General features: G+C 46.6%; 1 protein-coding gene and 1 long non-coding RNA gene across 2 annotated transcripts in view; one reads left to right on the plus strand and one right to left on the minus strand.

Moving 5' to 3' along the window:
* Positions 1-24,424, minus strand: part of Frmpd2 (FERM and PDZ domain containing 2) — a 105,840-nt gene extending 81,416 nt beyond the window's left edge. Inside the window, exon 1 of the mRNA XM_013148562.3 lies at positions 24,146-24,424. Coding sequence (XP_013004016.3) covers positions 24,146-24,170 — 25 coding nt within the window. The 5' untranslated portion in view covers positions 24,171-24,424. The remainder of the gene's footprint in view (positions 1-24,145) is intronic.
* On the plus strand, positions 9,559-25,516 carry LOC134472421 (uncharacterized). The gene is made up of 2 exons (XR_010042228.1): positions 9,559-9,694; positions 24,525-25,516. It is a non-coding gene; the product is annotated as an uncharacterized LOC134472421 (long non-coding RNA).
* Positions 25,517-26,017: the final 501 nt, after the last annotated feature.

Genomic DNA, 26,017 nt, shown 5'->3' on the forward strand with positions numbered 1-26,017 from the left:
AATCAGAATTTCGGAAGTAAAAATTTGTGACAACCCCAAATGCTGGTGACAACGTGAAATGGAGCAGCCACCACGGGAAACATTTGGCAGTGTCTTACTAAATTAAATGCACAATTACCACATGACCCAGCGACAGCACTGCTATATTTTTATACAGAGAAACATTAATTTAAGTTTGCACAAAAAATACCCATAAGTTGGATCAATCAACCACCCTGGAAAACTGAGTAGTATGAACTAGTGTATTTGAACGTGTATATAACACATACACACACACGTGTACACACATGTCAGGTGCCATCCTGTGGTACCACCTGACACACACACACACACACACACACACACACACGCCTGCACAGAGTGGCTATGCCTGCTTCCTCAGTAACAGAAACAGTCAAAAATCATCTCTTCCGTGGCTGTAATAGAGCAGAATATCATCATGGGCATCACAAATTTTTATGCGTGTTTGAAAAAAAGAGAATAAAATTGAGGACTTAGAAATTATTGTACACACTGGCCAACATTTTCAAATATATATGCATAAGAGGGCAAAATATGTGTGTGTATGTATATCAGCAATTTATGGTAGACTGGGTACAGGCAAATGAAAAATATATAATACATACAATAGATCAGAATAGTGCTTAGCATAAAATAGATACTATTTAAATAGTAGCTTTTGCAATTATTATGGATACTAACAGCATTCACAGGTAATTAATATACGGTACTAGAATATTCCTAAGGCTATTATAGTTACAAATATTTTGGATCCTAAAATCTTTAAGTTCAACAAATCAACTTACTGGGCTTTTCTTATCTAATAGCCAACTAAGAGAGCCTAGGATTGGTGGAACATATTTTTGTCCCCATTTCTGGTTTTTAAATACATTTTTGCACCCTGCTCAAAAAATAGTAAACTGCATTATAGCTCTGGCCCCTGCTGTGGTGTGCGTCTATTTCTTGTCTGCCAAAACTCATGCTGAAACTTGGCTGCTGATGTAGCAGTGTTGGAGGCGGGGCCTTGGGAAGGATTAATATCTTTCTCACGAGACTGGACTAATTCTCAGGAGAATGGGTCAGTTCGCACAGGTGTGTATGCTGTTACCTGTCTCCGTCCTCATGTGCCCATCTGCCTTCCTATTTTCTGCTTGAGTCTCTCGCCAGAAGTCAAACAAGCAAACCCCACTGTCCTGCTCTTGGTCCTTCAGAGCCACAGGCTAAAATAAACCTTTTTTGTATCTAACTTGTTCAAATTTGGGTATTTTATTATAGTAACAGAAAACAGACTGAGAGCACCTCAAAATTCAAACATTGTACCGTCTGCGAATGGAACGCACTTCCTGCCAAGGGGTATCTTAAATGGTAATTGCAAAATCCACACAAGAAACTCTGCTGGTCAAATAATGCAAGGTTCTCAATAAATAAGTTATTTTCCCAAAAAAAAGAAAATCAGGAGTGAGGTCACGGGAATGCCAGCGTAAGAGACTTCCCAAATCCTCTCCTCCGCAAAGGCAGTGCTGAAGCCAGCAGCCCCGTGGGTACTGTGCAGGACAGAACACAGTTATAGGTCTGCTAAACTCCATCTCCGAGAACCGTCACCATGGGACCTCCCTGGAGATCCTCCTCAAGAATTGCTTTGAATTTCCTCATTCAGACCTCTCCCAATGCAAACAGGCAACAGCAGTATTTAACACCGCAGCTGCCCGAGGCACTAAGAACCCCAGGGGTTACAGCAGACTAATCAGGAAAACTTGGGGAGCAGCAACGAGGTAGTGAAACCTGCAGAGCCTCTGAGCGGTGCGTGAGTATCTCAAAGAGTCTACGAAAGCAGGTGATGGGGCCCAGCTATGTGTGCACAGAGAGGTGCACACGGCCAGCAAACACAGAACCCGGCTCTAGGCCCAGGTGTCCGCCACCCGGCTGGTGGCCTCCTATCACATGCCACCCCGCAGCGGAGACTCCGAGGCCTGGTCATTCTAACCATTTGGAGATAGCTCTGTGTCACCACAGGGCTGACTGAGCATCACTTAGTGAGCGCACATAACCAAGACTCGGAAGATGGTGCGGGAGAGCAGCCCAGCAAACAAGTGGTAACCGTTAGGCAGACAGCAACGGGAATGTGGGGTCCTGGGGTGCCCCATCCTGCGTTTAAAACTCCAGCGTTCAACAGCAACAAAGAGAACCTGAGATACGAAAAGCGACAGAAAGTACGGTTCGTAAAGATAGCGAAGTGTCAGTCAGCGCTCCTGCTCCTCAGGAGACAATGACGCTAGACTTAAAGACTAAGTAGCTGTTTAAAGTATGCTCAATCACTAAAGAAAACCACGTCACAGGAGCCAAGGGAGAGGGCGACAGGGATTATCGCTGAGCAGGGAACAGCAATAAGGACCAGAAATTATTCTCTTAAAGGACCAAAAAAGTAAAATAACAATCTCAGACCTCACTAGGGGAGTCCAACAGCTGGTTTCAGCAGGCTGGAGAAAGAATTAGGGAACTTGAAACTTGGACAGTTGACATTATCCAATCTGAGGAAAAAAATAATCAAGAAAAATGAGCAGAACCTCAGATATCCTGGGATGTCACCATCGTCACTCAGCTGCGGATTCCTTTGCTCAACTCAGAAAGACATCATGCATCGGCACGAGGGAAGGAGACTACAGCCCTCCTGGAGCTGGTCAGCTCTGCCGATCGCTGGCCTCGGCCACTGCCAGCCATAACTCTTTGCCCCTCGTGTGTAAGCCGCCTTCGGTTGACTCTGCCGGATTGATGCTGGTGATTGCTATTCACCAGCTGTGACAGACATTGTCAGTCAACTCTGCCAGCTGCTGCTTTTAGGGGTGTCTCTCCACAAAAAACAGGGGGGGCTGAAGCCAGGGAGGTGTTCTGTAGGACCAGCCGTGTTAATCACGGTTGCTTGGGTGTGACGAGTTGGAGGTGTCAGTAACGGGCCCAGATCGCTCCCTGTCTTGGCCCGTGGTTTCCCTTCTTCAAAGAGGCAGCAGCAGCGTCTGGAGAGGAGGAAGCGGAGGACAGAGGCCTTGCTGACCCCTGAGCCTGTCCTCCTGACCGAGCAGCCTGGAGACCAAGCCCGAGGTAACCCACCCGCGCTGGTGGGAGGACGCTGAGACAAACCATCCAGACCCTACCAAGGGAGAAGACAGGGAAGGGACGGGGGAGGGCGCGACAGCAGTCAGCTGTGTGACCACCACCCCAGCTAACACAGGAGAGAGAGGAGAGGCTCAGGCGCCGTGCATCGGTCTCACACCCACTTCGCCAGCATGCTAGGGACAGGGGTCTCAGAAAGTTAGGGCAGAGTAAGGATGTTTGAAGAACTGGTGCCCCAAGTCACCCCGAATCTGATGACAAGCATGAATCAATACACCTAAGCAGCTCAACAAAGCCCCAGAAGGATAAACTCAGAGCCCCACAGGTCAACACATTTTAATGAAGCTGTAAGCAACAGATGAGGAGACAGCACAAAAGAAAAAGCAGTCGGTCCACCACAAACAATCTTCAATCAGATTTATCTGTCAACCGAGAACTCTGTTCCCAAGAAAGCAGTCCTGCAAAACCCAAAGAGGAGTTAAGACACATCTGCAAAAAACAACAACAAACAGATGATCTGCCGCAGCAGGATCGCCCTCCGAGAAGACCACAGGACCTTCGGTCTGAGACGAGCAGACAGAAAGTCTGTTCCACACGCGGAAATAAGAGCAGTCGTGGTGACGGCTACATAGACACAGGTAGAGACTGAAATGTCTTTTGATGATCTCTTACTAGATTTAAAAGAAAAGGGAGAGTCCAGCATCTAATTGCTAAAGTTGGCTAGCGGAGCACCTCTGGTGGGTAAGGCCAAGAGCGTCTTGAAGCCTGAAGTTGCAATTCTGGTCACTGAGAGTGTCAAGGTTAGCAGCTCAGTTTGTGAGAACTAAATCTGGGAAACAACCAAGATGCCCATCAACCACACAGTGGATGAAAAAGATGTGGTATTTTATATGATGGAATATTACTCGGCTATAAAAAAGGATGATCTTGGGGCCTTCATAGGTAATAGAGGCAACTTGAGACTATCCTCATAAGTGAAATAAATCAGAATCATATTTATAAATAGCACATTGTGTCTCTAGTGTAAAAAGTAATAAGAAATGTAGGAGTAATAAAGTCCAAAATGTGTAATTGCTGTTGTAAAAAAGAGAGGGAAAGGAAGTGCTCTAAAGGATATAACTGCATGCATGTTTAAGTGTGTAGGACTGATAACCATATTACTGTTTTTGTTTGATTATTGAACAGAACTGTTTTCAGTCCTGTTGTTTGTCCACTTTTTATGTTTTAATGTTGTAACTTGAACAATTATTTCTAAGAGGACAGTATGTAATTTATCAACTAGTGATTTCTTACTGGTTATTTTTTTAAATTCTGCATTATTTCTACCCTTTTTTCTGTTTTGTTTTTTTTTCTCTCTCTCTTTAAATTAAAAAAAAAAAGTGTCAAGGTTACAGATTCCACAGCAAAGGCAGCCCTGAAGCCAGGAGCCAGTGACCCCGAAGTACTCATCAAGCTGACCCCAAATACACAAACAAACGCAGCTCCCGCACTTGTTCCTCTGCAGAAGGAAACGTCTCACTTTTGCACGCACCTGCCTGCCTGCCTGGCCCTGGGGTGCTGAGGCCCAGCCAGGGGTAAGACACATGCCTGGGAAACCCCGGAGCTTTGGCCTGCCCTGGTGCCTTGGCTGTAGCCCTGCTCTCCAGCCCCCCTCAGGGCAATCCCATGAGGGGAGCAGCCTCTGTGTCTACACGCTGGGGACTGCACAGCAGCCCAGCCACCTCCAGAGCCAGCCTGCAGTCACAGTTCTCAAGATCGTCTTTGCCCTATGGCAATGCTGCTTCAGCATCAGTAACAATGTAAGCAGACACTTCCAGGTCCTCACTGCCTGCCCAGCGGGTTTCACAGGGCCTTAGTTAAGCCGCCCAATGAGCTCTTGAAATGGGGTTGTTCTCGTGCCCATTTTACAGATATGGAAACTGCGGCTGGGAGAGGTTGAGTGACTCAGCCATGGACTCTGGGGTTTGGTGCTGATCTCCAAGACGAGACGTTTCACTGCCACGCTGTGGGCTGCAGAAGGGATGTCTGTGCCCCTCGGACCCTGCAGTGCGGAGCTGGGAACAGTGACCAGACTCTCCCCACAGTGGTGCTGCTGAGCTTCTTTCCAAGCTTATCTCAGTGGTGTGGGGGGCGAGGCGCTGCCACACTGTGGGCTGAAACCCCTTTAACTATTTAACTATTAAAAGGACCTGGAGATCCTATCCCACAGGCAGTGAAGACACCTAGGAAAGTCTCCACCCTTTGGGACCCCCGTGCTGCCCCCAGCACCCCTCACGTGCCTTCCTGTAGCTCATCTCTGTGGACCAAACCTTCCCTGTTGACTCCCTATCTGAAGGCTTCTGTGGTCATCTCGTATCTAAAAGTCTCCTTTCCGCCCTGAAGACCTCACCCCATCCAGGAGCCTCTCAAGCCCTTCCGATGGGCTCCCGGGCTGCGGTGCATCCTGCCTGCCAGGGCTTGCATTGACTGACGTCCAGCCTGCAGGAGCCCTTGCCCTGGTCTGGCTCAGCAAAACTCTTCCCTGTCCCCAGTGCTCAGTCCTTCTGCTCGAACCTTCCTCTTACCTGAGACACTGCGCAGCGCCCTGAGGCTCCACCGTGAAGCTGTCCCAGCATTCCTATACCAGCCACTGTCTTAGTTACTTTTCTCATTGCTGGGACAAAATACCCAACACTCTCAAACTAAGAGAGCAAAGCTCACTGTGGCTCAGTCTGAAGAAGTTTAAGTCCACAGTTGGCTAGTTCAGGGGCAAGGTAGCACGGAAGAAGGGCATCCCAGAGGAGAACCAGTCCATGGCAGAGCAGACAGGGGGCAGCAGTAGCATCCTGTCCTCTTTCTGTGCCTTTACAGTCCATCCAGGCCACAGGCATATTGATGGGTGTGACCCATATCCAGAGCAGGGTTTCCATTATCCACACTTAATCCCAATATCTCACCGCTAATCCACATTCATGCACCCTAATCCAGCCACCTTTGAAATTCCCCACTTCTGATCACCTGAGGCTTTGGGGAACATCTCAATACACACGAAAGCAGTCGTGTCTTTACTTAACAAAGATGCATCAATGACCTAGCACACCCCAAGCCTCGTGATACAAATAGAACAGAGACCAAACTACCATCCTATCCTGTAAGTCTTGGGGACAGGCAGTGCAATAGAAGCATAAGACAGCCAAGCAAATAGCACCAGAATTACTAAGCTGCAGAGGGAAAGGAGCTCACAACCACATGCCATTCGTGTGAGGACTTTTTAGCTGGCGCTTCAGGGATGATGCCTGCAGAGATGGCATCTAGCTGACACATGGAACAAGAAGAGGTGCCAGCCACAAGGAAACTTCCCAGGCAGAGAGAAGAGCAGACATAAAACTCCCAAGATTTGGTAGATTCTCAAAACACAGGGAAAACAGGCATGAGGAAGTCTGGCGAGGGAGGTGGGCAAAGGGGTGAGGCGGGGAGCTGGCACACAGGCCCAGCTGGGGGGCTTCTGGGCAGACAAGATGTTTGCATCCTTGCCCAAGGTGATACCAAGCCTGGTCTGACTGCTCGCTGCAGAGCAGGTGTAGCCCACACTCAGCAACCCCTGCCCGATTCCAGGAGAGGGATGGTTTTTATCCAGGCAAGCATCGCATCTAGCCCATGCCCTGTCCCCAAGAAGACCTGGTGTCCCAGTCCCCTGGACAGCTGTTGAATGATAATCATCACCCTCCCAAGGATGTGCCAAGTGCATTTGTTGCTGTGGTTTCTCACAGCATGTTCAGGCACTGGCTTCTGAAGTAGAATGTCTATTAGCTGATCTGTCATGGCTCTGAATCATGAGATCTGGACTACCTCCTGTACTGACCTCCATCCTCGTCCTCCACAAAGCACCCACAGGGCCTCTGCCCTTGGCCTGGGCATGCTGGTGAGGTTACAGCCCCCTGCAGCATCCTGGGAGAGGAGGACTTGGAAGAAACAGAAAGCATTGTGTACTTTGTCCCCTCTGCCTCCCTGACTTCCTAGGGAGTAGCATTTTGGAACCATCCAGAGAAGATTTTCAGCATCAAAAGTGTATCATCTCACAGTCAGAGGCCAGAAGTCTAAAATCAGCTTCATGGAGCTGACATGAGAGTGTTAGCAGGCCATGCGCCCTCTGGAGGTTCTGAAGGAGAATTTGCCCCTTGCCTCTCCTCATTTCTCATGGCTGCCAGCATTTCTTGGACCATGGCCACTTCACTCCAACCTCCAAGGTCATGTTGCCTTCTCTTTACCTGTTTAAAACTCCCTCTGCCTCCCTCTTACAAGAAAACTTGCAACCACACTTCAGGTCCACCTGGATCATTGAGGATGACTTCTGTTGAAAGATCCTTTCATTCAATCCCATCAATAGAGCCTCTGCAAAGTAACAGTCTCAGGTTCCACAAATCAGGACATAGATATCTTCTTTTCACCCCTACATTTTAGAGGTGGAGATCACTCAGCCCAGTGCAGGCCCTTTCACTTTTCATGCTCCTGTCATGGTTTATATCAGTGGCTCCAAGGCCTTATGCACTTGCATTGAGCATTTGTGATTGGTTCATTGTCTAGTGCTTGGATTGATGAAGTCATTGCTATACCCACCTAGGGGTGGAGCCAGCATACAATGTAATGGCAGGAAAAAGGTGTGTCTCTCTCACTGGTCTCCACCTTGCTGTTTGCAGCCACCATAAACTGTGGCCCCACCATGCTACTCTGCCTTAGAGCCAACTAAATATAGACTAAAACTTCCAAAAACTATAAAAAATAAAACTTTCCTTTCCCAACTTTAGGCTTCAGGTATTTTGTCTCAGCAATAAGTAAAAAAATAACTAAAACAATATTTGGTACTAGGAGTGGGGTTGTTGCTGTGACTGTACCTGACCATGTTTTTCGAGAGGCTTTGGAAATGGCTTGTGGGCAGAGTTTGGAAAGGTTTGGACATGTCACCTGGATGCATAGAGCTGGAGCAGCCTAGGCTGTTCTGTAGAGGAGATTCTGGTCAGAGCTCAGGAGACCAGAAGGCTGATAGAAAGCCTGATGGTAAAGACCAGGCTTGGGAGGTTTCTGCTGGGAAGAAGGACTGCATTGGTTGTTGGACTCCCCATGATGTGTCATGGCTTGATGAAAGTTTGTCTGCATTTTGATCATGTCCAGAGACTTTGCCTAAGACTGAGATTAAGGGCAACATACTGATTAATCTGGCAAAGCAAATTCCAAGGCAGTCAAATGTTGAGGCTGTGCCATGGATATTGTTGGGGGCTTTCAGTTTAATCTTGCAAATCAAGAGCAAAGAGCCCAGCAGGATAATTTAAAAGGCTGTGAGTTTAGCCAAAAGGAAAACTCCAGTAAAGCTGTGGATTGTAAAGATAAAACTCAGACTTTGATTGCTGAAAAGAAACAGTGAGATAAAAAAGATGGCCAGGGGGCATCCCAGGAAGCAGTGGTATCCACCCTTTGCAGCCTCTAAACTGCAAAAGTGAAAAAAAGTTTGCTCAGTGGGGAGAGCTGAAGAGCACCATGCTCCAGAATGGTGCCAGCCACATGAAGTTTCAGAATGGCAACAACATAGAGAAGCTTTTCTTCACAACCAGGTTCACAGAGCCCTACGATCCAGGCAATCAACCCCTACAGCCAAGAGAGAGAAAAGCCTGGCTACTGCTCCAGCTAGCAGCAAACCTTGATGGCATCCACATGGTGCTGATTTTAGGTGCAAGGGAAATGCACAAATTCTGAGGGTAAGAAGGCTTCCACTTTGATTGTAAAGGGCCTGGGAGGCCAAGCAGTGTGCCCCTGAGAGGGCAATTTGTAAAGATATAAGGGTAAAGCCAAAGGTGCAGTAGAGACACCAAAAATTTGGAAAAGCCAAGAATGTGGGTGATCCAGGGAAGGCTGCAAAAAGTGAGCAGGGAGCATTTAAAAAAAAAAAACGCGCTGGAGCTGAAATCCCTGGAAGTGCTGTGGGGTGGGATCACCCAAGCCTTTTGGAGCTTGCAACCAGATTGCTTCAGATGCTGAGCATGGAACTCTAGGACTTAATGTTTGTCCTGCTGGATGTTGGACTTGCTTTGTTTCCAATGCTTTCTATTCCCCTGTTTGTAACTTTTGGAATGGTAATGTTTATCTTGTGCCTTTACATTTCAGAAATGTTTAACCTTGTTTCATTTGTACAGGGGCTTATGGTTAAGAGTTTGCCATAGATCTTGGAGGAGACTTGGGCTTGGACTATTCAGCAATGCTGAAGCTGTTTAGGACTTTGGCAACTGTTGGAGGTGGACTAAATGTCTTTTGTATAAAGGATGTACCCGAGTCCTGGGGCCAGGGGTGGAATGTCATGGTTTATGTCTGTGGCCCCCAGGCCTCATGAGTTTGTGTTGTGCATTTGTGATTGGTTCATTGTCTAGTGCTTGGATTGATGGTGTCAGTGCTACACCCACATGGGGGTGGAGCCAGCATATAATGTAATGGCAGGAAGAAGGTGTGTCTTACTCTTTGGCCTGTTTCTGCCTTGCTGTTTGCAGCTGCCATAACTGCAGCCCCACCATGCCACCCGGCCTTGGAGCCAACTGAGTACGGACTGAAACCTCCAAAAAAGGTAAGAAATAAACCTTTCCTTTCCCAACTTTGGGTATCAGGTACTTTGTCTCAGCGAGGAGCAAAAAATAACTAACACAGCTCCCTACACACAAGCTGGAAAAGACCTGAACAGTGGAAGTTGGGTCCCCAGCTCCCTGGCTTCTGGCTGTGTGATGTGTGCCCTGGGCACATGTCTGACCTCTGGGATCTTCGTTTTTGTTATCTGAGAAATGGGGCTGATAGCAGCGGTGATCTCATAGGACTGAGAAGATTCTATTAGGGTTCTGGTCTGCAAAAGGTGCTGATCACATCCCGCTTCCCTTCGCCTCCTCTGCTGCATCCATCCAGAGAAGATTTCAGCATCAGGGCTGCTGAGCAGCCGCCAACTCCGTGATTTTGAAGACATGGTGTTAATTGTTTCCATCTGTCTGCTGGGGCTGAGGTGCTATAAACATCCCATTTTCAACCTTAGCAAAATGCTTCAAATATCTCGGTGTCCCCAGAATAGACATCCCAGGGAGGACCCTGGCAAGGGCATCAGGCTCCCAAGGACCCCATGCTCCTAGAACCCTGGACTAAAGGCATCAGAGCCCTTCCTTTCCAGAACCTTCCAAGTGACCATCTCAGACCTGCCCTCCCACGTCTCTGCACAGACCCTTCCTGCCCTAAACCCCGGCCCTGCCACCAAGTGAACACTATGGTGCGACCTGGAGCACAGACACTCTGGAAACCTTGCATTCCCATCCTCGGAGTGGAGAGGTCAGTTTGTCCTTGACGTGGTGGGTGTGAGGAACAGAGCAAGCTAGTGTCAGAAAGTGCCATCGCCTCCCCTCACAGCCCCAAGCAGAGGAGCCAGCGTTTGCAGAGGGCCAGCACGAAGAACCCTCTCAAGGGGTTACAGAAGCCATTCACTCATCCACCATCTTTACTTACCATTTTTCCCAATATTTGCGGCACTCCCACCTCACTTGGACCATTGTGATGGTTTTTTATTTTTTATTTTTTTATTTTTGTCTTTTTCCTTTTTATTGGTACCAGGGATCGAACTCACAACTGCCTGCTTGCAAGGCAGGTGCTTATGCCGCTGAGCTAAATCCCCAGCCTCGATGGGGTTTTATTTACATGCATTATTTTAAAATGAAACCATGTATCACTATAATCAGTGGGAACTTAGTATCATTGGACATAAATAGAGGGTAATCATACCATTCTTTACAATTACTGAATTCTTGCCAGATAATATTGCTTTCTGGAGACTCTAAGTCTGAGAGCTGATCTTTCCTTATGAAAAGAGAAATTTGTTTGAGAAAACTCGATGGCTCTGAACATGGTCTCTTCTTAATAGTCTCTTGAACAAATGTAAGTGAAATGCAAAAACAAAACTCAGTGTCCCACCTGTGTCCCGTGAGCCTGCCTGCCATGGGGGGAGGGGAGGCACTGTAGCAGGCTTTTTTGGGCAGCGTGTTTTTTGTTGTTGGTTTGCTTTGGTTTTTGCTTTATCGAGACAGGGTCTTGCTGCGTAGTTCAGGCTGGGCTGGAATCCACTGTGTACCCCAAGCTGGCCTCAAACTCACAGGGATCCTCCCGCCTCAGCCTCCTGAGTACTGGGATTAAAGGTGTGCACCCTGCTTTCATGAGGCTCTGGGACTTGTGATAATGCAGCCCGTCCTCTGTGCAGGTTAGGGGAATTGTTACCAACGATGCTTTAGAATCATAAGTAGGAGGAAAGTAGTACTTTATAACTTAAAGTTGTCATAAACTTGTATGAATCCTTTTTTAAAAAAAAATCCCTCTAAAATAGGCAAGTCAAAATGGTCCCACATCTGGGTGGAGAAACTGAGGATTTCACTGATGCTACACATCTCACAAGGTCAGGTGGCTGGTAAAGTCCATTCAAGCTTCTAAAGGAGGCGAGGTTGGAGCTGTGGGCTCCAGGGCCAACTCAGGATGCAGGCGCTGAAGTTAGCACTTGGTTTATTAAAGCTTTGAATTTAGAAAGCAGCTTTGTCTGGAGCCTTTAGAGTCAGCTTTAAAATATTACGATGCTCCGGTGGTCTGGTGGCTTACGTATGACAAGAGTGATTTGAGCATGATATGTGATTACTGTTCAGCTAATTCATAGCTCGTCTGTTGGGGATCTCCAAAGAGCCAGGTGCAGAGTATTTAAGAGAGAGTTTCTAGGGAAATCTCAAGACAGCAGGAGACAGAAAACAAACACAACAGAAGAAAATGAAGCCTCGGGAACCTGCTGTGTTCGTGGGAAGAGGAGTTGCAGGAAAATAGAATCACTGTGTGTGTGTGTGTGCGTGTGTGTGTGCACACATGTGTGTGAGGTCCTGATTTATGATGAGGAACTGGCTGGGTGATGTAGATCTAGAACGTTCCCGCAAACCTTGTGTGTCCAGAGATGGGACTTCTGAGAGGTAATTAGATCATGCAGATGCCATGTTCATTGGTGGATCCATCCACTGATGCATCTGTAACTGAATGTGCCATTGGGGATGAGGGGGGAGGCCTGGAAGGAAGCATCTCCCCGTCCACCCCGTCCATTTGCGCTCTGCTTCCTGGCTGCCATGATGTAAGCAGCTTTCCTCCACCAGACCCCTCCATCATGGCCTATCAGTACGGGAGCCAGCTGACCACAGACTGAAAACGTGACTCAAAACAAACCCTTCTCCTTTAAGTCATCGGTGGCAGGTTTTGTGTCCCAGACATACAAAGGGCACTATGACACTGGTACACACAATCATGAAGGCTCAGAAACCCCACAGACTTCCTTCTATAAGCTAGATGCCCAGGAAACCTGGTGCTGTGATTCATTCCAAGCCCAAGGGCCAAAGAACCTGGAGCGATGATGTATAAATGCCAGTCTGAGGGCTCAAAACTGTAAGATGAGATGTTCTAGCTCCAGCTGTCGGGAGGATGAAATCCTTTTTCTGCTTTTCATTGTGTTCAGGCCCTCCACTGATTGGATGATGCCTACACTGGGGCGGCCATCCATTTTCTGAGTCCTCTGATTCAAATACTAATCTCATCAAGAAGCACCTTCCAAAGAATTGCCCAAATAATGGCTAATTTGGGTGCTCCATGGCTCACTTCAGTTGACATATAAAGTTAACTACCACACTTACAGCTACAGCAACAGTACACATGGCATAGCTTCTAGCCAGACAATCATAAATACACTGTTTATCTCCAGTCCAGTGACCAAATATATCATGTCAAGCTTTCAGTGAAAATGTATAAGTCGTACATAAAGCAAGAAAAAGCATAGTTTGACAAAACAAGGCAAGTAAGTGATAGAACTAAATTCAGATATGGGAGAAATCTTGGAATTGTCATCCCAGCAATTTAAACTATGATAAATAAATAAATTATGAAAGAAAGTAACTGTGACTATTATGCTAAGGGAAAGTGGACTTCCCCTAACATGCAAGAATAGATGGGCAATTTAAAAAGGGACAGAAGGGCTGGAGGTTTAGCTCAGCAGCATAAGCACCTGCCTTGCAAGCAGGCAGTCATGAGTTTGATCCCTGGTACCGATAAAAAAGAAAAAGACAAAAAAAAAAAAAAAAAAAAAAGGGACAGAGAAATTCTAAAACATAAAGTTAAAAGACAATGTTAGAAATCAACAGCATTGTGAGAGGAATAAAGAATGCCTGTGAGGGGCACACTAGGGTTCAGGACACTTCTGAAGAAGAAGCTTGAACAACCTTGAAGATGTATCCAAGAGCTGTCATACAATACAAAGGTCTAACACACGTATAATTGGTAATCTAGGAAAAGTTAAAAAACAAGAAAAATATTGTTGTAATAAAAGCTAAGGAGTTTAAACAATAATAACAGACACCAGCCACAAATCCAGGAAGCTCAGAAAACACTATCAGAATAAATACCAAAACAACAACGAACACTTAGGCATATCATATTCAGAGTATTGGAAACCAAACAAAGAAAATCCTGAAAATAGAGAAAAATCACAACTTATGGATAGGAAAAAATGGATAGGAATGATAGTGGATTTCCCTTCACAAACTGGTCAGTAAGAAAACAGTGGGGTGAGAAATCTGAAGTGTTAAAATTTTAAAAATCTAGAATTCTGTCTCCAGAAAATTACCTTTTAAGAATGAAGGCAAATAACCCTCAGACCAATAAAAATGGGAAATTTATCAACAGTAGTCTGGCATTGCAAGATATGTTTCTAGAGAAAGGGAAAGATAGAGGCCAGCATCTCGAATCTTAAACGTATAATTTCCCTTTTTTAATTGATCTTAAAGATGATTGGTTGTTCAAGTGGAGAGCAATCACAACAATAGATTGTTGATATACCTGATGCCTGAATGAAATGAACGGCAGCCAGGACAAGCACACAGTGGGAGAAAGAGGTTGAATTACCTCATACCTGTGCTGTTTGGAACTGGAATGAGGTTAATTGTAATGTGTACTGCGAACTCTCAGACAACAACCGAAAACACTCTTGGGAAAAAAATACAACCCATTTGTTGATACGGGGGGGAAATGAAACCATATAAAATGCTTGATTGCCACTAATAAGACATAAAAATAGAATATTTGAAAAAAATCAAGCAGGACAATTGGAAAACAGTTACAAGTATTGTGTCCATTCATCCAACTATGTCAATTATCACTTCCAATATAAGTGATATAATTAAAACATAGAAATCAACAACATGGATTAGAAAAACAAAACCTAACTATGTTGACTATAAGAAACTCATTCCAAATAGGAAGACACAGGTAGATTAAATTAAAGGAATGCGTTAAAAATAAATTTTAAAAATCAGTAAATAGATAGAGGAAAAAGTGTCACGCTAAACCAAAGAGAAAGAAAGCTGGGCCTGGACATGATGGCACGTGTCTGTGGCCTGGGCTACATTCCCAAACCCTGCCTCAAAAAATACGTGAGGAAAGAAAAACTGGAGTAATTATCTTAATTTTAGATGAAGCAAATTCAGAATAAGCTGAACTCTAAGGAATGAGGAGAGCACAATGGCACAGGGTCGATATGCCAACAAGACGTGAAAGCCAGTGTGTAACAGGAATCACCTACCGGCAGTGGACTGTTACACTGTTATAAACAAACCACCCACTATTATATATGGAGGCTTCCACACTTCACTAGTGTGGAAGATCCAGAAGGCAGAAAATCAGTAACGATAGAGTTAAACTAAACACACAGCCAGTCAACTGGGTCGATTGGCCTTGATAGATTACTTTATCCAACAACGGCAGAATCTTTAATCTTCTCAAGCTCGTATGGAACATTCACTAAGACACATTGCATTTGGGGCCACAAAACACACTGACAGGGGCTGGAGATTTAGCTCAGCGGCATAAGCGCCTGCCTTGCAAGCAGGCGGTCGTGAGTTCGATCCCTGGTACTGGTAAAAAAAAAAAAAAAAACACTGACAAATTTGAAAATACACAAACTAGGCAAAGTATGTTTCTGGGGGAATTAAACTATAAATCAATAACAGAAACATAGCTGGAAATCCTCAAGTGTTTAAAGACTGAACAACGTATTTTTAAGCAACACACGAGTCAAAAAAATAGCAAGAGAAAATACAAAATGTTTAATTAGATGAAAATGAAAATACAAAATGTGTGAAAATATGTGAGATGCAAGAGTTGGATTTATCCAGAAGTTTATAACACTGAGCATGCTTGTTAGGAAAAAAGAAAGATCTAGATCAGTAATAACTTCCACCTTAGGAAATTACAAAAGAAGAGTAGAATAAACCTAACTACAAAAAGAAGAAACTGCAAAATATTAAAGCAGATCGTCGAAATTGAATACAGGGAAACCACAAAGAAAATGAACAAAACCAAAAGAAGGGCTTTTAAAAATCAATAAAATTGACAAACAACTTAATGCCAGCTGGATTACATCAGCATGCGTTGAGCGAAGATGCTCCACCTGAGGAAAGTTGCCAGGATAAATAGGTGGAGAAGAAGGGAGGTGTGGAGGGTTGAGGCGTTAAGGAGGCATTGTGGGTTCTCCTCCGAGTTGCTGTCTGAGCTGTTGGTTCTCCTGGAGAAGCTCTGGTCCTCACATCGAGCATCGCTTCCTGGCTCCGGAGGGGAAGACATGTGCTGCTTGGTCTCCAGGATGAGCTGGTCATGCTGCTTCCTGGCATGTACTCAACTGTGCTTATCATCAGAGGAGCTCCGGGCCTCTGTGTCACTGAGGATGGCTGTGGTGCCTTTCAGGATAGCCCTGGTCTTTGTTGTGAGTGTGACTTCTCAGCTCCAGCGTGCAACCCTCATCCCACCAGCACAGCTCCTTCATCCTGCTGGCATACACTTTCTGGCTTCCACCGCTGACCCTTGGGTCTTCCCGGCACGGATCCGTAAAAGAGACTGGCTGAGTCCTTCTTGTGGGCTCTGGACCTCCAGTTGGACTCGTGGGAGGCATTGTCCTGAGCTCTGGGTTTTTATCTGGACTCATGTGGGACATTGCCGTGGGGTTTAGACTCTTGACTAAATAATCTGTCTTTGGTGTTGCGGATAGATTTCCTGCATTCTCCTCTGTTAACTTCCGGTGACCATTGTAAAAATATAAACTCCATGTCCTAATCCTAGTTGTTCTCTGTGTACAATCCCTGAGTATAACAATTATATACAATTCTATACCCACAAATTTGATAACTTAGATGAAATCCACCAAATCATTGAAAGACACAAACTCTCAAGACTCATAGAAAGATAAAGTAGGCCTATGTTGTTTTAAAAATTGAATCAATAATTCATGGCTTTCTAAAACATAAAGCACTAGGCCCAGATGGTTTCACCAAAATCTAAGATAGTTTCCACCACCAAATCTAAGAACGAGACCATAACAACTCTGTGCAAGCTGTTCCAGAAAAAAGAACTTTCCCTGATGTATCCAATGAGGCCAAAGTTATTCTAATGCTAAATTAGATAATTGCAAGAAAGCAGGACTTCAGATCAGTATCTACCATGAATGAAGATGCAAAAATCTTCTACAAAACATTAGCAGGTCAAATTCAACAATGTATAAGTCTACTCCTACATCATGAACAAGTGAATTTAACCCAGGTACACAAGGGAGATTCAGTGTTCAAAAAGGCAATAGAACCCACCATTCCACAGCCTAAAAAAGAAAAGTATTTATCTCCATTGCTACAGAAAAGGCATTTGACAATCCCAGCACCCATCCATCTTTAAAAAATAACTCAGTTAATCATGATAGAGAAAAACCTTCTCAGACTGACTTTTAAAAACCTAGAGCCAATCAGTGAGAAACTAGATATATTCCTGCTAAAATCTGGAGGGGAACTAGGATGTACTGTCTCATTATTCCTCTTCAACACTGAACAGGAATTCCTACCTACATAATAAGGCAAAAAAAAAAAAAAGAAATTAAATGTATGTAAGTTGAGATAAAATGATAAAATTATCTCAGTCCAGTGACAGCACAAATGTCTCTATTAAAAAATTCTAAAAGAATCAACAAAAAATTAAAACTAATAAATTATTATAAAAACATTGCATAACACAAAAAAATGAATGTACAAAACAGTAGATTTAATTTTTAATTAATGTCATCAGGACAACTGGTGTTTAACATGCAAACACAACATCGATGGTTACATTAGCATCAAAAAGTTATGAAGCGGTGAGGGAGAAATCTCACAAAATATGTACAAGTTTCTTTTGACAAAAATATATGAAATTCTGATGAAAGAAACTGTTAAAATCTAAATAAAGGGAGAGTTATTTCAGATTCCTGGAAAGATTCAATGTTGGTGTGAGATCTTCCCAATTCAATCAGCAGATTTAATTGGATCCAATGCAAAGTCCAAAATACTCATGAGGTCTGTTTAAAAAAAACTGGTGAATTTTTAAATTTTTAAAAAATATTACAGTAAAAGACACATCCCCATCAGCCCCACTGAAATACCATCACCATCACCATCAACCCCACCGAAATACACCCTCCTGTCTTCAAACACATTTGTCCCATCATTCTCGCCACTCTGAAACAATTCTGGAATGTTCTTTCGTGAGGGTCTTCGTAAGCTATGATCAAAAATATGGTGAATGCTGTTGCTGAGCGCTGTCCCACAGCAAGGCAGCTCGTGAAAACATCGCAGTGTGTCTCCACCCACCGTCTTCACTGGGTCTGGCACTGTGTGACCTCCGGCTCTTCCCCAAAGTCAACACGACCAAAGTCAAACATGACAGGGAGCTGAATCAGGTTAGGATGATACAGCAGCAACAACATAAGGCACTCATGAGAGAGACCTTCCAGATCCGCCCCAGAAGGTGTTAAGAATAATGGAGAAATACAGGAGCCTCCTGGGAGGGAGAGTTAATGGTAATGTCTGTTGCGGGATCAAACTCATGACCTCGCGCTTACCAGGCACATGCTTATGCCACTGAGCTAAATCTCCAGCCCCAGGTAATGAGTTTTTAAAGATGTTAGACATTCACCATATTTTTCAATTATACCTTATACTTCATGGTTATTGACTGATTCTAAAGTTTATATGAAAAGAAAAAACAGAACAGACAACATAATAATGAAACAGAGAAACAGGGTTAGCGGACAGACACTCTCCACCTTCGAGGGCCACTAGCCAAGGCATTATTCGAGAAAGCACAGCACTGCTAAAAGAACAGGTAGGCTGGCCAGGAAACCTGGAGTACACGGATATATAAGTACACATTAACTGACCTCTTTTTACAGAACAAAGACAACGAAGTTGTGACCAGCAAAGGCCACGTGGGGAGCCAAGACCCCTGTCCCCACCCGTGGTGACTTGCATTCACCCCTAAAGTCATCAGAGAGCAAGCTCAAGCCCGGGCTTCCGCCTGCCCCTGGGGACAGCGATTCTCCTTGGCCTCCCCACTGGGGTGGTGTCGGAGTTGACAGTGAACAGAGAGGTGGGGACTTTGCTGCCATGCAGGGTGCCAAGGCACAGCCCCAGAGCAGTACCAAGGTACCCTGGCCTCCTAGCAAGCGGCGGGTATCAGCCGAGGACTGGTGGCAGCCAAGGCACTCACCTCCGGGCAGAAGCAGCATTGTGGCCTGGAGGGGCTGAGCAGAGAACCTAGGGTCCCCCCTTCACCCAGAAGTCAGGAGGGAGGGAGTCTTCCCTGCCAGGGCAGTGTCGGGGTCTCCCGCTGGAGGAGGGATTACGGAAACCCCAAGGTTCATCACACAACGCCCAAATATCTAGGGTTTGATAGATATTAATCGTCACATCAAGGACCAGGAAAATCTCAAATAAAAAGCCAAGAGATGCCAAGCTGAGGTGAAGCAGCTGTTAGAACTAACTGACAGGGATTTGAATCAGCAATTACAAACACAATGAAAAACAGAGAAAGTCTCAGCAAAGACCCAGAAAGTCTCAGCTGAGAAATACAGACAATCGAATGGGTATTTTTGGAATGAAAAATACAGTGACCAGAATTAAAATCTCACTGGGTGGACTCACCAGCAGAATGAAGAAGACAGAGGATGAAGTAACAGATTGAACATAGAACAATGGAAATTACCCAATCTGAACAACAGACAGCAAAAGACATTTTGTGGACCAAAAAGATCATTACAAGGAAGAAAAAAATACAATCCACAGAACGGCAAAAAATACTGACAAAGCCTCTTGCTAATGAGTCAAACGTTTAGAATATATAAATAACTTACAATTTAGCAACAAAAGCAGAAACAACTCCATTTTAAAATGGGTGAAGGGCTTGCTTAGGCATTTCTCCAAAAACATGTGTGACTGTTCCAAGAAGCATCCCCAGATAATACTCGAATAAGTGGTGGAGCCGTCCAATGGGACATCATTCAGCCATAAAAATGAATAAATAAATAAATAGAGACCTAACACTGCAACCAGGCTTAACTTGGAAAACCTGTACGTAAAGGCGTGTGTTTCAGATACAGCAGTTGCTTTCTTTATAATAGACAAAAGTGGTTGACAGTCAAAATTCCTTCTGGTGAACGTTGGGTTGCACAAGTTGTAGTTCACCTGTGCCACAGACACAACTGAACAACTCAAAACCAGCTACTGATACCCATGGCAGTTCGGACGGGTCTCGGGGCCTTATACCGAGTGAGAAAGCCAGTCCCCAGTGTCCCGTGCTGCGGGATTCTCCAGACAAAGGGCAGGACAGGAGAGAGCCATCAGAAAATGGTAGCAAAGGGAGGTCTCCGTGGCAACGGCACAGATCTGTGCCTTGGCTACGTTAGTCTACCTGCGTGTCACACTGGCAAGGAGCCTGGCACCAACGTCGGATTTCTGGGCTGGACACTGTACCACCCTCAAAGGGGAGACACTGGGGGGAGCTGGGAGAAGAGTTCAGGGGACTCCTCTGCACTGTCTTCACAACTTTCCACCCATCTGTACGCGAAAAGGAAATATAAAAGAAAATAAGCAACTGCCTAGGACAAAGCACACACACCCAGTGCCCAAAGAGCTACTGCTGATGCATCAATTGGGGGAAAACTTACTGTGTTGTTCAAAAGTTAAGAAATAACTAGAGGACAAAACTTGTAATTATATAGTTTAGATGACTTGGTATGTGTCTAGAAAACCAGAGAAAGCAAATTAAAATTGAGAGCTTATCGGATCATCCAAAATTTAAATCACTGACAGTGGCAAGGTAGGGGCTGAGGGTCAGTCGTTCCCCTTACGATTTCCACTGATGTGGTAGAGAAGCTGGGCTGGACTTCTCAGGGTCAGCTGTTAAAACCGACAGCACGCCCTGTCCCTGGCCTCGGTGATGCCACCTTACCCCTCCTAGGGACACGGAAGCAGCCAACGGCTATCTCCACACAGACACTGCAGGTGGGGCAGCGCCCAGCACCAGGGAAGGTGGGTACCGAAGGTGACTCCGGGTGCCTTCCAGCGAGAACAATCATCTGTCCTTCTGAAGCAGATGGACAGACAGACAAAACCCTGGCTGGGACAAGGCAATCGATTCTCACCCTCTCACCCAAGGGCTCAGTGCTGCTTTCTAGGGGCAAAGTAGTTTCATTCAATCAAATACGTCCATCCACACAGGCCATTAGAAATGAGATCGGAGAGGCGGGACATGGTTAGTGGCTGTAATTCCCAGCTCTCAGTCCCGCGGGCTTTAGGGCCGCAGTCCTGTGCCCAGCTCCACTGTGGGCTTTGTTCATGGCGGAGTTTGGAAGCCGCTTCCCACTGTGACACCTACCAAATAAGCTGCAGGGAACAGTCAGCAGAGCCAGGGGACAAAGGTCAAGCTAAAGTGACTATTTCTGTCCAAATGGGGAGAGGGCTTGTGGGTCCCAGCACTGTTAGATAAGTGGGGAAGTGAGACTCAGGAAATGTCACAGAAGAAATGCAACTTATTTAAAGAATATAGACAACTGTCCTCCCTGCCGTGAAACAGAAGAGGTGCCCGGGAAACCATTGAGAGGCCCCCGAGTCACCCATCCAGGAGGCCACTGTGAGGCCACTCCTCACAGCGACCCACAGCTGCAGCAGATTTAGAGAGGGGTCTGGCCATGCAGATGAGGAGCCAGGGCCCCCCACCCCTCTGTCGCCTGCTTGCTCCTCTAGGAACTTAGGCTAAGAATGTAAGTGGCATGAATAAAGGAAAGTCAGAGTTCCTGCTGCCCTGGGGTCTCTCCTTGAAGCACTGTGCGCTCTGAAGTTACCAGCTGCCAGCCCATCACCTCTGGCTCTGCCCCAAGCTCACACCTCCCTCCCTTTTGTGTCCCCAACCACCTCTTAGAAGTCTTCAATGGATGCTCAAGAGTGAAGCACCTTCTCTCCTCCTCCTCCTTCCCCTCCACCTGGCCCCACTGGAACACACAGCACTCCCATTGCCATGGTTGGAATGTGTCCCCGTCAAACTCACGTTGCATGGCAATTCCCAACCCAACAGTGCTAGGAGGAGGACTTTGGGGAGGCCATGGAGTCCCCTGGCGTTCGCCCTTCTGGATGGGATGGGGTGTCCTTCAAATGCTTCATGGAGGGACTCTGTCGAATTCCTGCCCTTTTACCTTCTGTTATAGGAGCATACAATGTTTGTCCCTTCCAAGGCACACAGCAGTCAAGGTGACACCTTAGAAGCAGAGACTGGACCATCACCGGACAATCAGTCCACCGGTCCCTAGACCTTAGTCTTCCCAGCCTCCAGAACTGTGCATAAAGAAAAAAAAAAAACTTTTCTTCTTTATAAATTGCCTGCCCTCAAGAACTCCATGATAGCAGCACAATTAGAATCAGAGGTCACCTCCCTGGCCGCTCTAGCCACGCCTGCAGACATTGTTCTTATCTCTTTCTGCCCCTCAACTCCCCAACCACTTCCAAAATCTCCCCCAAATCCATCCACCTCTCTGCAGGAGCACCACCCTATCCCCTGCTGCTGCCCTGGCCCAAGCCACCGTGTCCCTCCCCAAACGGTCACTACTGCCCCTTCCACACGGTTTCTCCCAATACAGTCTGGCCACTATCCCAATCTATTCCCCAACCCACAGACTCCTCTTCCTACAACACAATCCCGTCCTGTTTCTCCTCCATGCTCAAACCTCCCATAGCTTCCTGTTCTGCACAGGACCAGCTCAGACCCAGGTTCCTGGCAAAGCCTTGGGGGACCCCAGGCTGTCCCTCCCGTCTGCCCTCCAGCCACCTCCCTTTGCCCTTCACCCGTCCCATGTTTCTCCCCTCCTCCGGGATGCGGTGGGGGACACTCCACCTGTGGTCCTTCTGTCCCCGTCAACTGCCTGACTGGGCAAATCAGTGAGCCCAGGGAGAGCTGCCCGCACGCTGTGGACAGGTTCCATTCAGAAATGGTACCAAGAGAAGACAGACAAAATTCTTGGGATGTTCTGGAACATTCCACACATTTCCCACCTGGCACACTCTCCTTTGTACCGCACTCATCTGCGGAAGACTGAACTCCAAAGCTTGGTCTTGAAATCTTGCCATTTAACTGGCATCAGTTCCGACGCTCCCATCGCCCGCAACTGGTCCTTCCCGGCTCCCCCACACCTCCTTCCTGCCTTCCTCCACCACCTACACCGCCACCACCTTAACTCAGGATGCACAAGGATAAAGACGTCTATGGCCAAGGCAAGGAAAAGGAGACAATTCGCAGGATGGTTGTCAGTAACCAGAGGGAAGACGTCAGGCCAGGGCTTGGCAGGGAGGCAGCTGAACCCTGGCCGGACACCTCAGGGCCAAGAACCCAGCCGGGAGACAGGAGTCAGACCGGGCTCACCTGACTCACCTGGAGCAAATTATGGATCCCCTTTGTACCCTGAGTCACCGGGTCTGCCCATGGCAGTTTTCCTTGACAGCTGTCATTAACACTGGGAGTGGGGAGGGGCCAGAGGTCACAGTAGATGTGCTCTGCTCTGGCAGCCTCCTTTCTTACCAAACACCCACACTCACGCGTGGGCCCAGCTTCCTGCTGCTCCTGAATGCTTACTCAGGCGCTAGGCTTTTGGACCTGCTTTCCTCTGCTAAGGAAGCCTTTCCTTTCTGGGCCTTATCTCCTGTCTCTCCCTAGATGCACCAAGGTTCAAATGTGCTCAAATATCCCGTCCCCCAGAAGCCCTGGCCACTGCTACTGCAGCACTGGCGATCACTGAAACTTGTCCTGGGCATGCTCTCTCTGCCTGTCCCCTGCACCCTGGAGGGTCCGATGGACAGAGAGAGTTGCTCCTGGAACCTGGCACCTGGCTTCACACCCAAGTCAGATCCACTACGCGTGGTGTGCTTCGTTAGCAACCTAGTTAGCTGGTTCTGCCTGTCCTCAAGCCCAGTTTTACTCTGAATTCGACTGCTGCTTTACAAAGAATATTATTTAAACTTGAAAATTCTGCTTGAGTTTTTTCTTTCCTGTAAACATCCATATGTAAACAGGTGACTCACTGATTTTTTTTTTTTTCCTTTTAAAATGTTGTCTGGAAGTCCACCAGCCTAAGATTGTTGAATTAAATCTCTGATATGCTTTAAGCAAGAAGTGGATATTCCTTCAATAGCCTGAAAAATAGTGACAGCTGTCATTTATTAAACAAGTCTTACGGTCCGGGCCCATGCCAAGTGCTCACATGAATTACCCAGGTGACCTGGACAGTGCAGTAATGTGTAAAATGTGTCCCCCTTTTACACATGAGGAGTCTCAGGAAAGCTAATGCCTTGTTCAAATTTTTGCAAATGCTGAAAATCCAAGCAGGGATCCAAACAAGTGTTGCCCCAGCTCTTCAGTCCGCATTGTCTCCCCTCGGTCTAACCCTACCCTGCTTCAAAAGCAGATACCAAGTCCGCCAGTCCCTTCCTGTGGCCTGAAACACTTGAGCCTCAGTGACCCTCAAAGTGGCCCTAATGCAGGGCTCGCACAGTTGCATTGCCTTGATTCCCCAGACCTGACTCTGTGTGGGACCTGCCCTCCCTTGACCCGATTTACAGGAGAAAGAGAATCACGCCCAGGGTACCTGCTTCCTGCGTCAAAGGCTGCATCCCAAGGCCTCCGGACTCTCTAGGCCTTCCCTATGGCCCAGTTTTCCAGGGCCGAGCCTGCCGGTTGCGTGGCCACTGCCCAGTTGCTGTGCCTTTGTTTACTGCTTGTCACTAGGCACTCAGCTGCCCGGCAAGTGAGTCAACAAGGCCCCTTCTCCTTCCTCTCTTGGTGCTCTGAGGCTGGCCCCTGCTCAGCGTGGTCAGCAGCACAGCACCCAGCAACCTGCGTCCTCCAAAGCCGGCAGCATGCAAGGGAGCCCAGCCTGCAAGAGCTCAAGCGGATTAGGCGCCACTGGAGGGGTGGGAGGGCGGCTCAGCAGGGCTACTACACTAATGTCAGTTTATCTCCAATAGAGAGAAGGAGCCCTGCCGGGGCAGCCGCAGGCCCAGAGCTCCCAGCGTCCCTCCAGCTCCCCACCGCCATGCCCACACCAGCATCAGACTTGGGATTTGGACCTGGGAGGACCAGAACCATGGGCGTTTATAAGGAGGGGAGGACCTGAAGCTGCCCTGGAAGGTGAGGGGACTGCGGTCTAAGAAGGAGGAAGGGACCCTCACACTCTGACTCTGGGGGTCAGAAAGGAACCAGCAGAAGCGGGACAGCAAGAAAAGTTCAAAGCTCTGTAGAAGCAGCAGCACAGGAACAAACCTTTCGAGCCCTTTCAATAAATGACAGGGGCACAGTGGCAGTATTTTTATAAAGGAAAATAAGAATTTCCACTTCCTCCAAAAATAAAATTAAAAAATTGGTGAAACCCAGCACCGGTGAGAGCGTGGCTGGTGGGTGTATTCTCCTATGCCTCTCCTGAGGGGATCCATTTGTGCAACCTCCCCGCAAGGAATTTGGTAATGGTCACTGGGATTGTAAATGCACACATCCTTTGCAAACCCAGCTGCTAGGAAGGAACCCAGTGGATGTTCTTTCCAAAGTTCTTGCAAGCATCTGGAAAATGATGATTCATTGCAGTATATTTTACAGTAGCAAAACCCTTTGTCCTGAAGCCCTGCCCAGGACCTAGTGCCTCTGTGACAGAGGAGAGGCATCTGCAAGTCCCCAGCAAGTCCCCAAGTTACGTTTACTCAAGAATTTGTTCAAGCCAGCCACACACAATTGAAGAAAGTGAGTCTCAGAGGAAGAAAGTGAATTTCTGTAGTCCCACGGCAGGTTCCTGTTGGAATACAGAGCAACACGAAAGTCACCGACCCTCTAGGTGAAAGCTGGCTGCTTAAGGTCATCGTCCCTCCCGCTTTTGGTTGGGGATTTCAGCACCCAGCAGCAACCTCACTCTGCTCACATCTCATAAATCAAATTAAAGCAAAGAAAACTTCCTGCTTCAATATTGAAATTTTTGAGTTGTACGTATTTTTTTAATTCAGCTGTTTCGCTTTTAGGAATTTTGTTTATCCGTAGTTATATAGAGTTCTTGGAAGTAAAGTATATAATCAGGTGGAATTCAATAATACTAAAACCAACTGCCAGGTATGCCCTTGAATTAATCACTGTTGTGCAGGAAAAAAAAACAAACTAGGCATGGAAAAATAGATAGATAGATAGATAGATAGATAGATAGATAGATAAGATGGACAGTGTTATGGTTTGGGTCTGGGTGTTCCCCCAAAGCCTCATGCAGTCATGGAGGCAGACTTCTAAAGCTTGTGAATGACTCATGGCCCAAGGCTGGGATCATGGGTGTGAGTGCTACACCCACATGGGTGTGGCCTACATAAAAAATAAGAGACAGAGTCTTCTCTCCACGTGCCTCCCGTTTTGCTCTTGTGGCTTGCTCTGGTTTCTGCCACCATGAACTGTTGCCCTGTGCCATGTGCCGCTGTGCCTTGGAGCCAGC

This window comes from Cavia porcellus, unplaced genomic scaffold (genome assembly GCF_034190915.1).
Source record: "Cavia porcellus strain 051 isolate PalLab524CR breed Dunkin Hartley unplaced genomic scaffold, mCavPor4.1 scaffold_23, whole genome shotgun sequence".
In the NCBI taxonomy this organism is placed as follows: domain Eukaryota; kingdom Metazoa; phylum Chordata; class Mammalia; order Rodentia; family Caviidae; genus Cavia; species Cavia porcellus.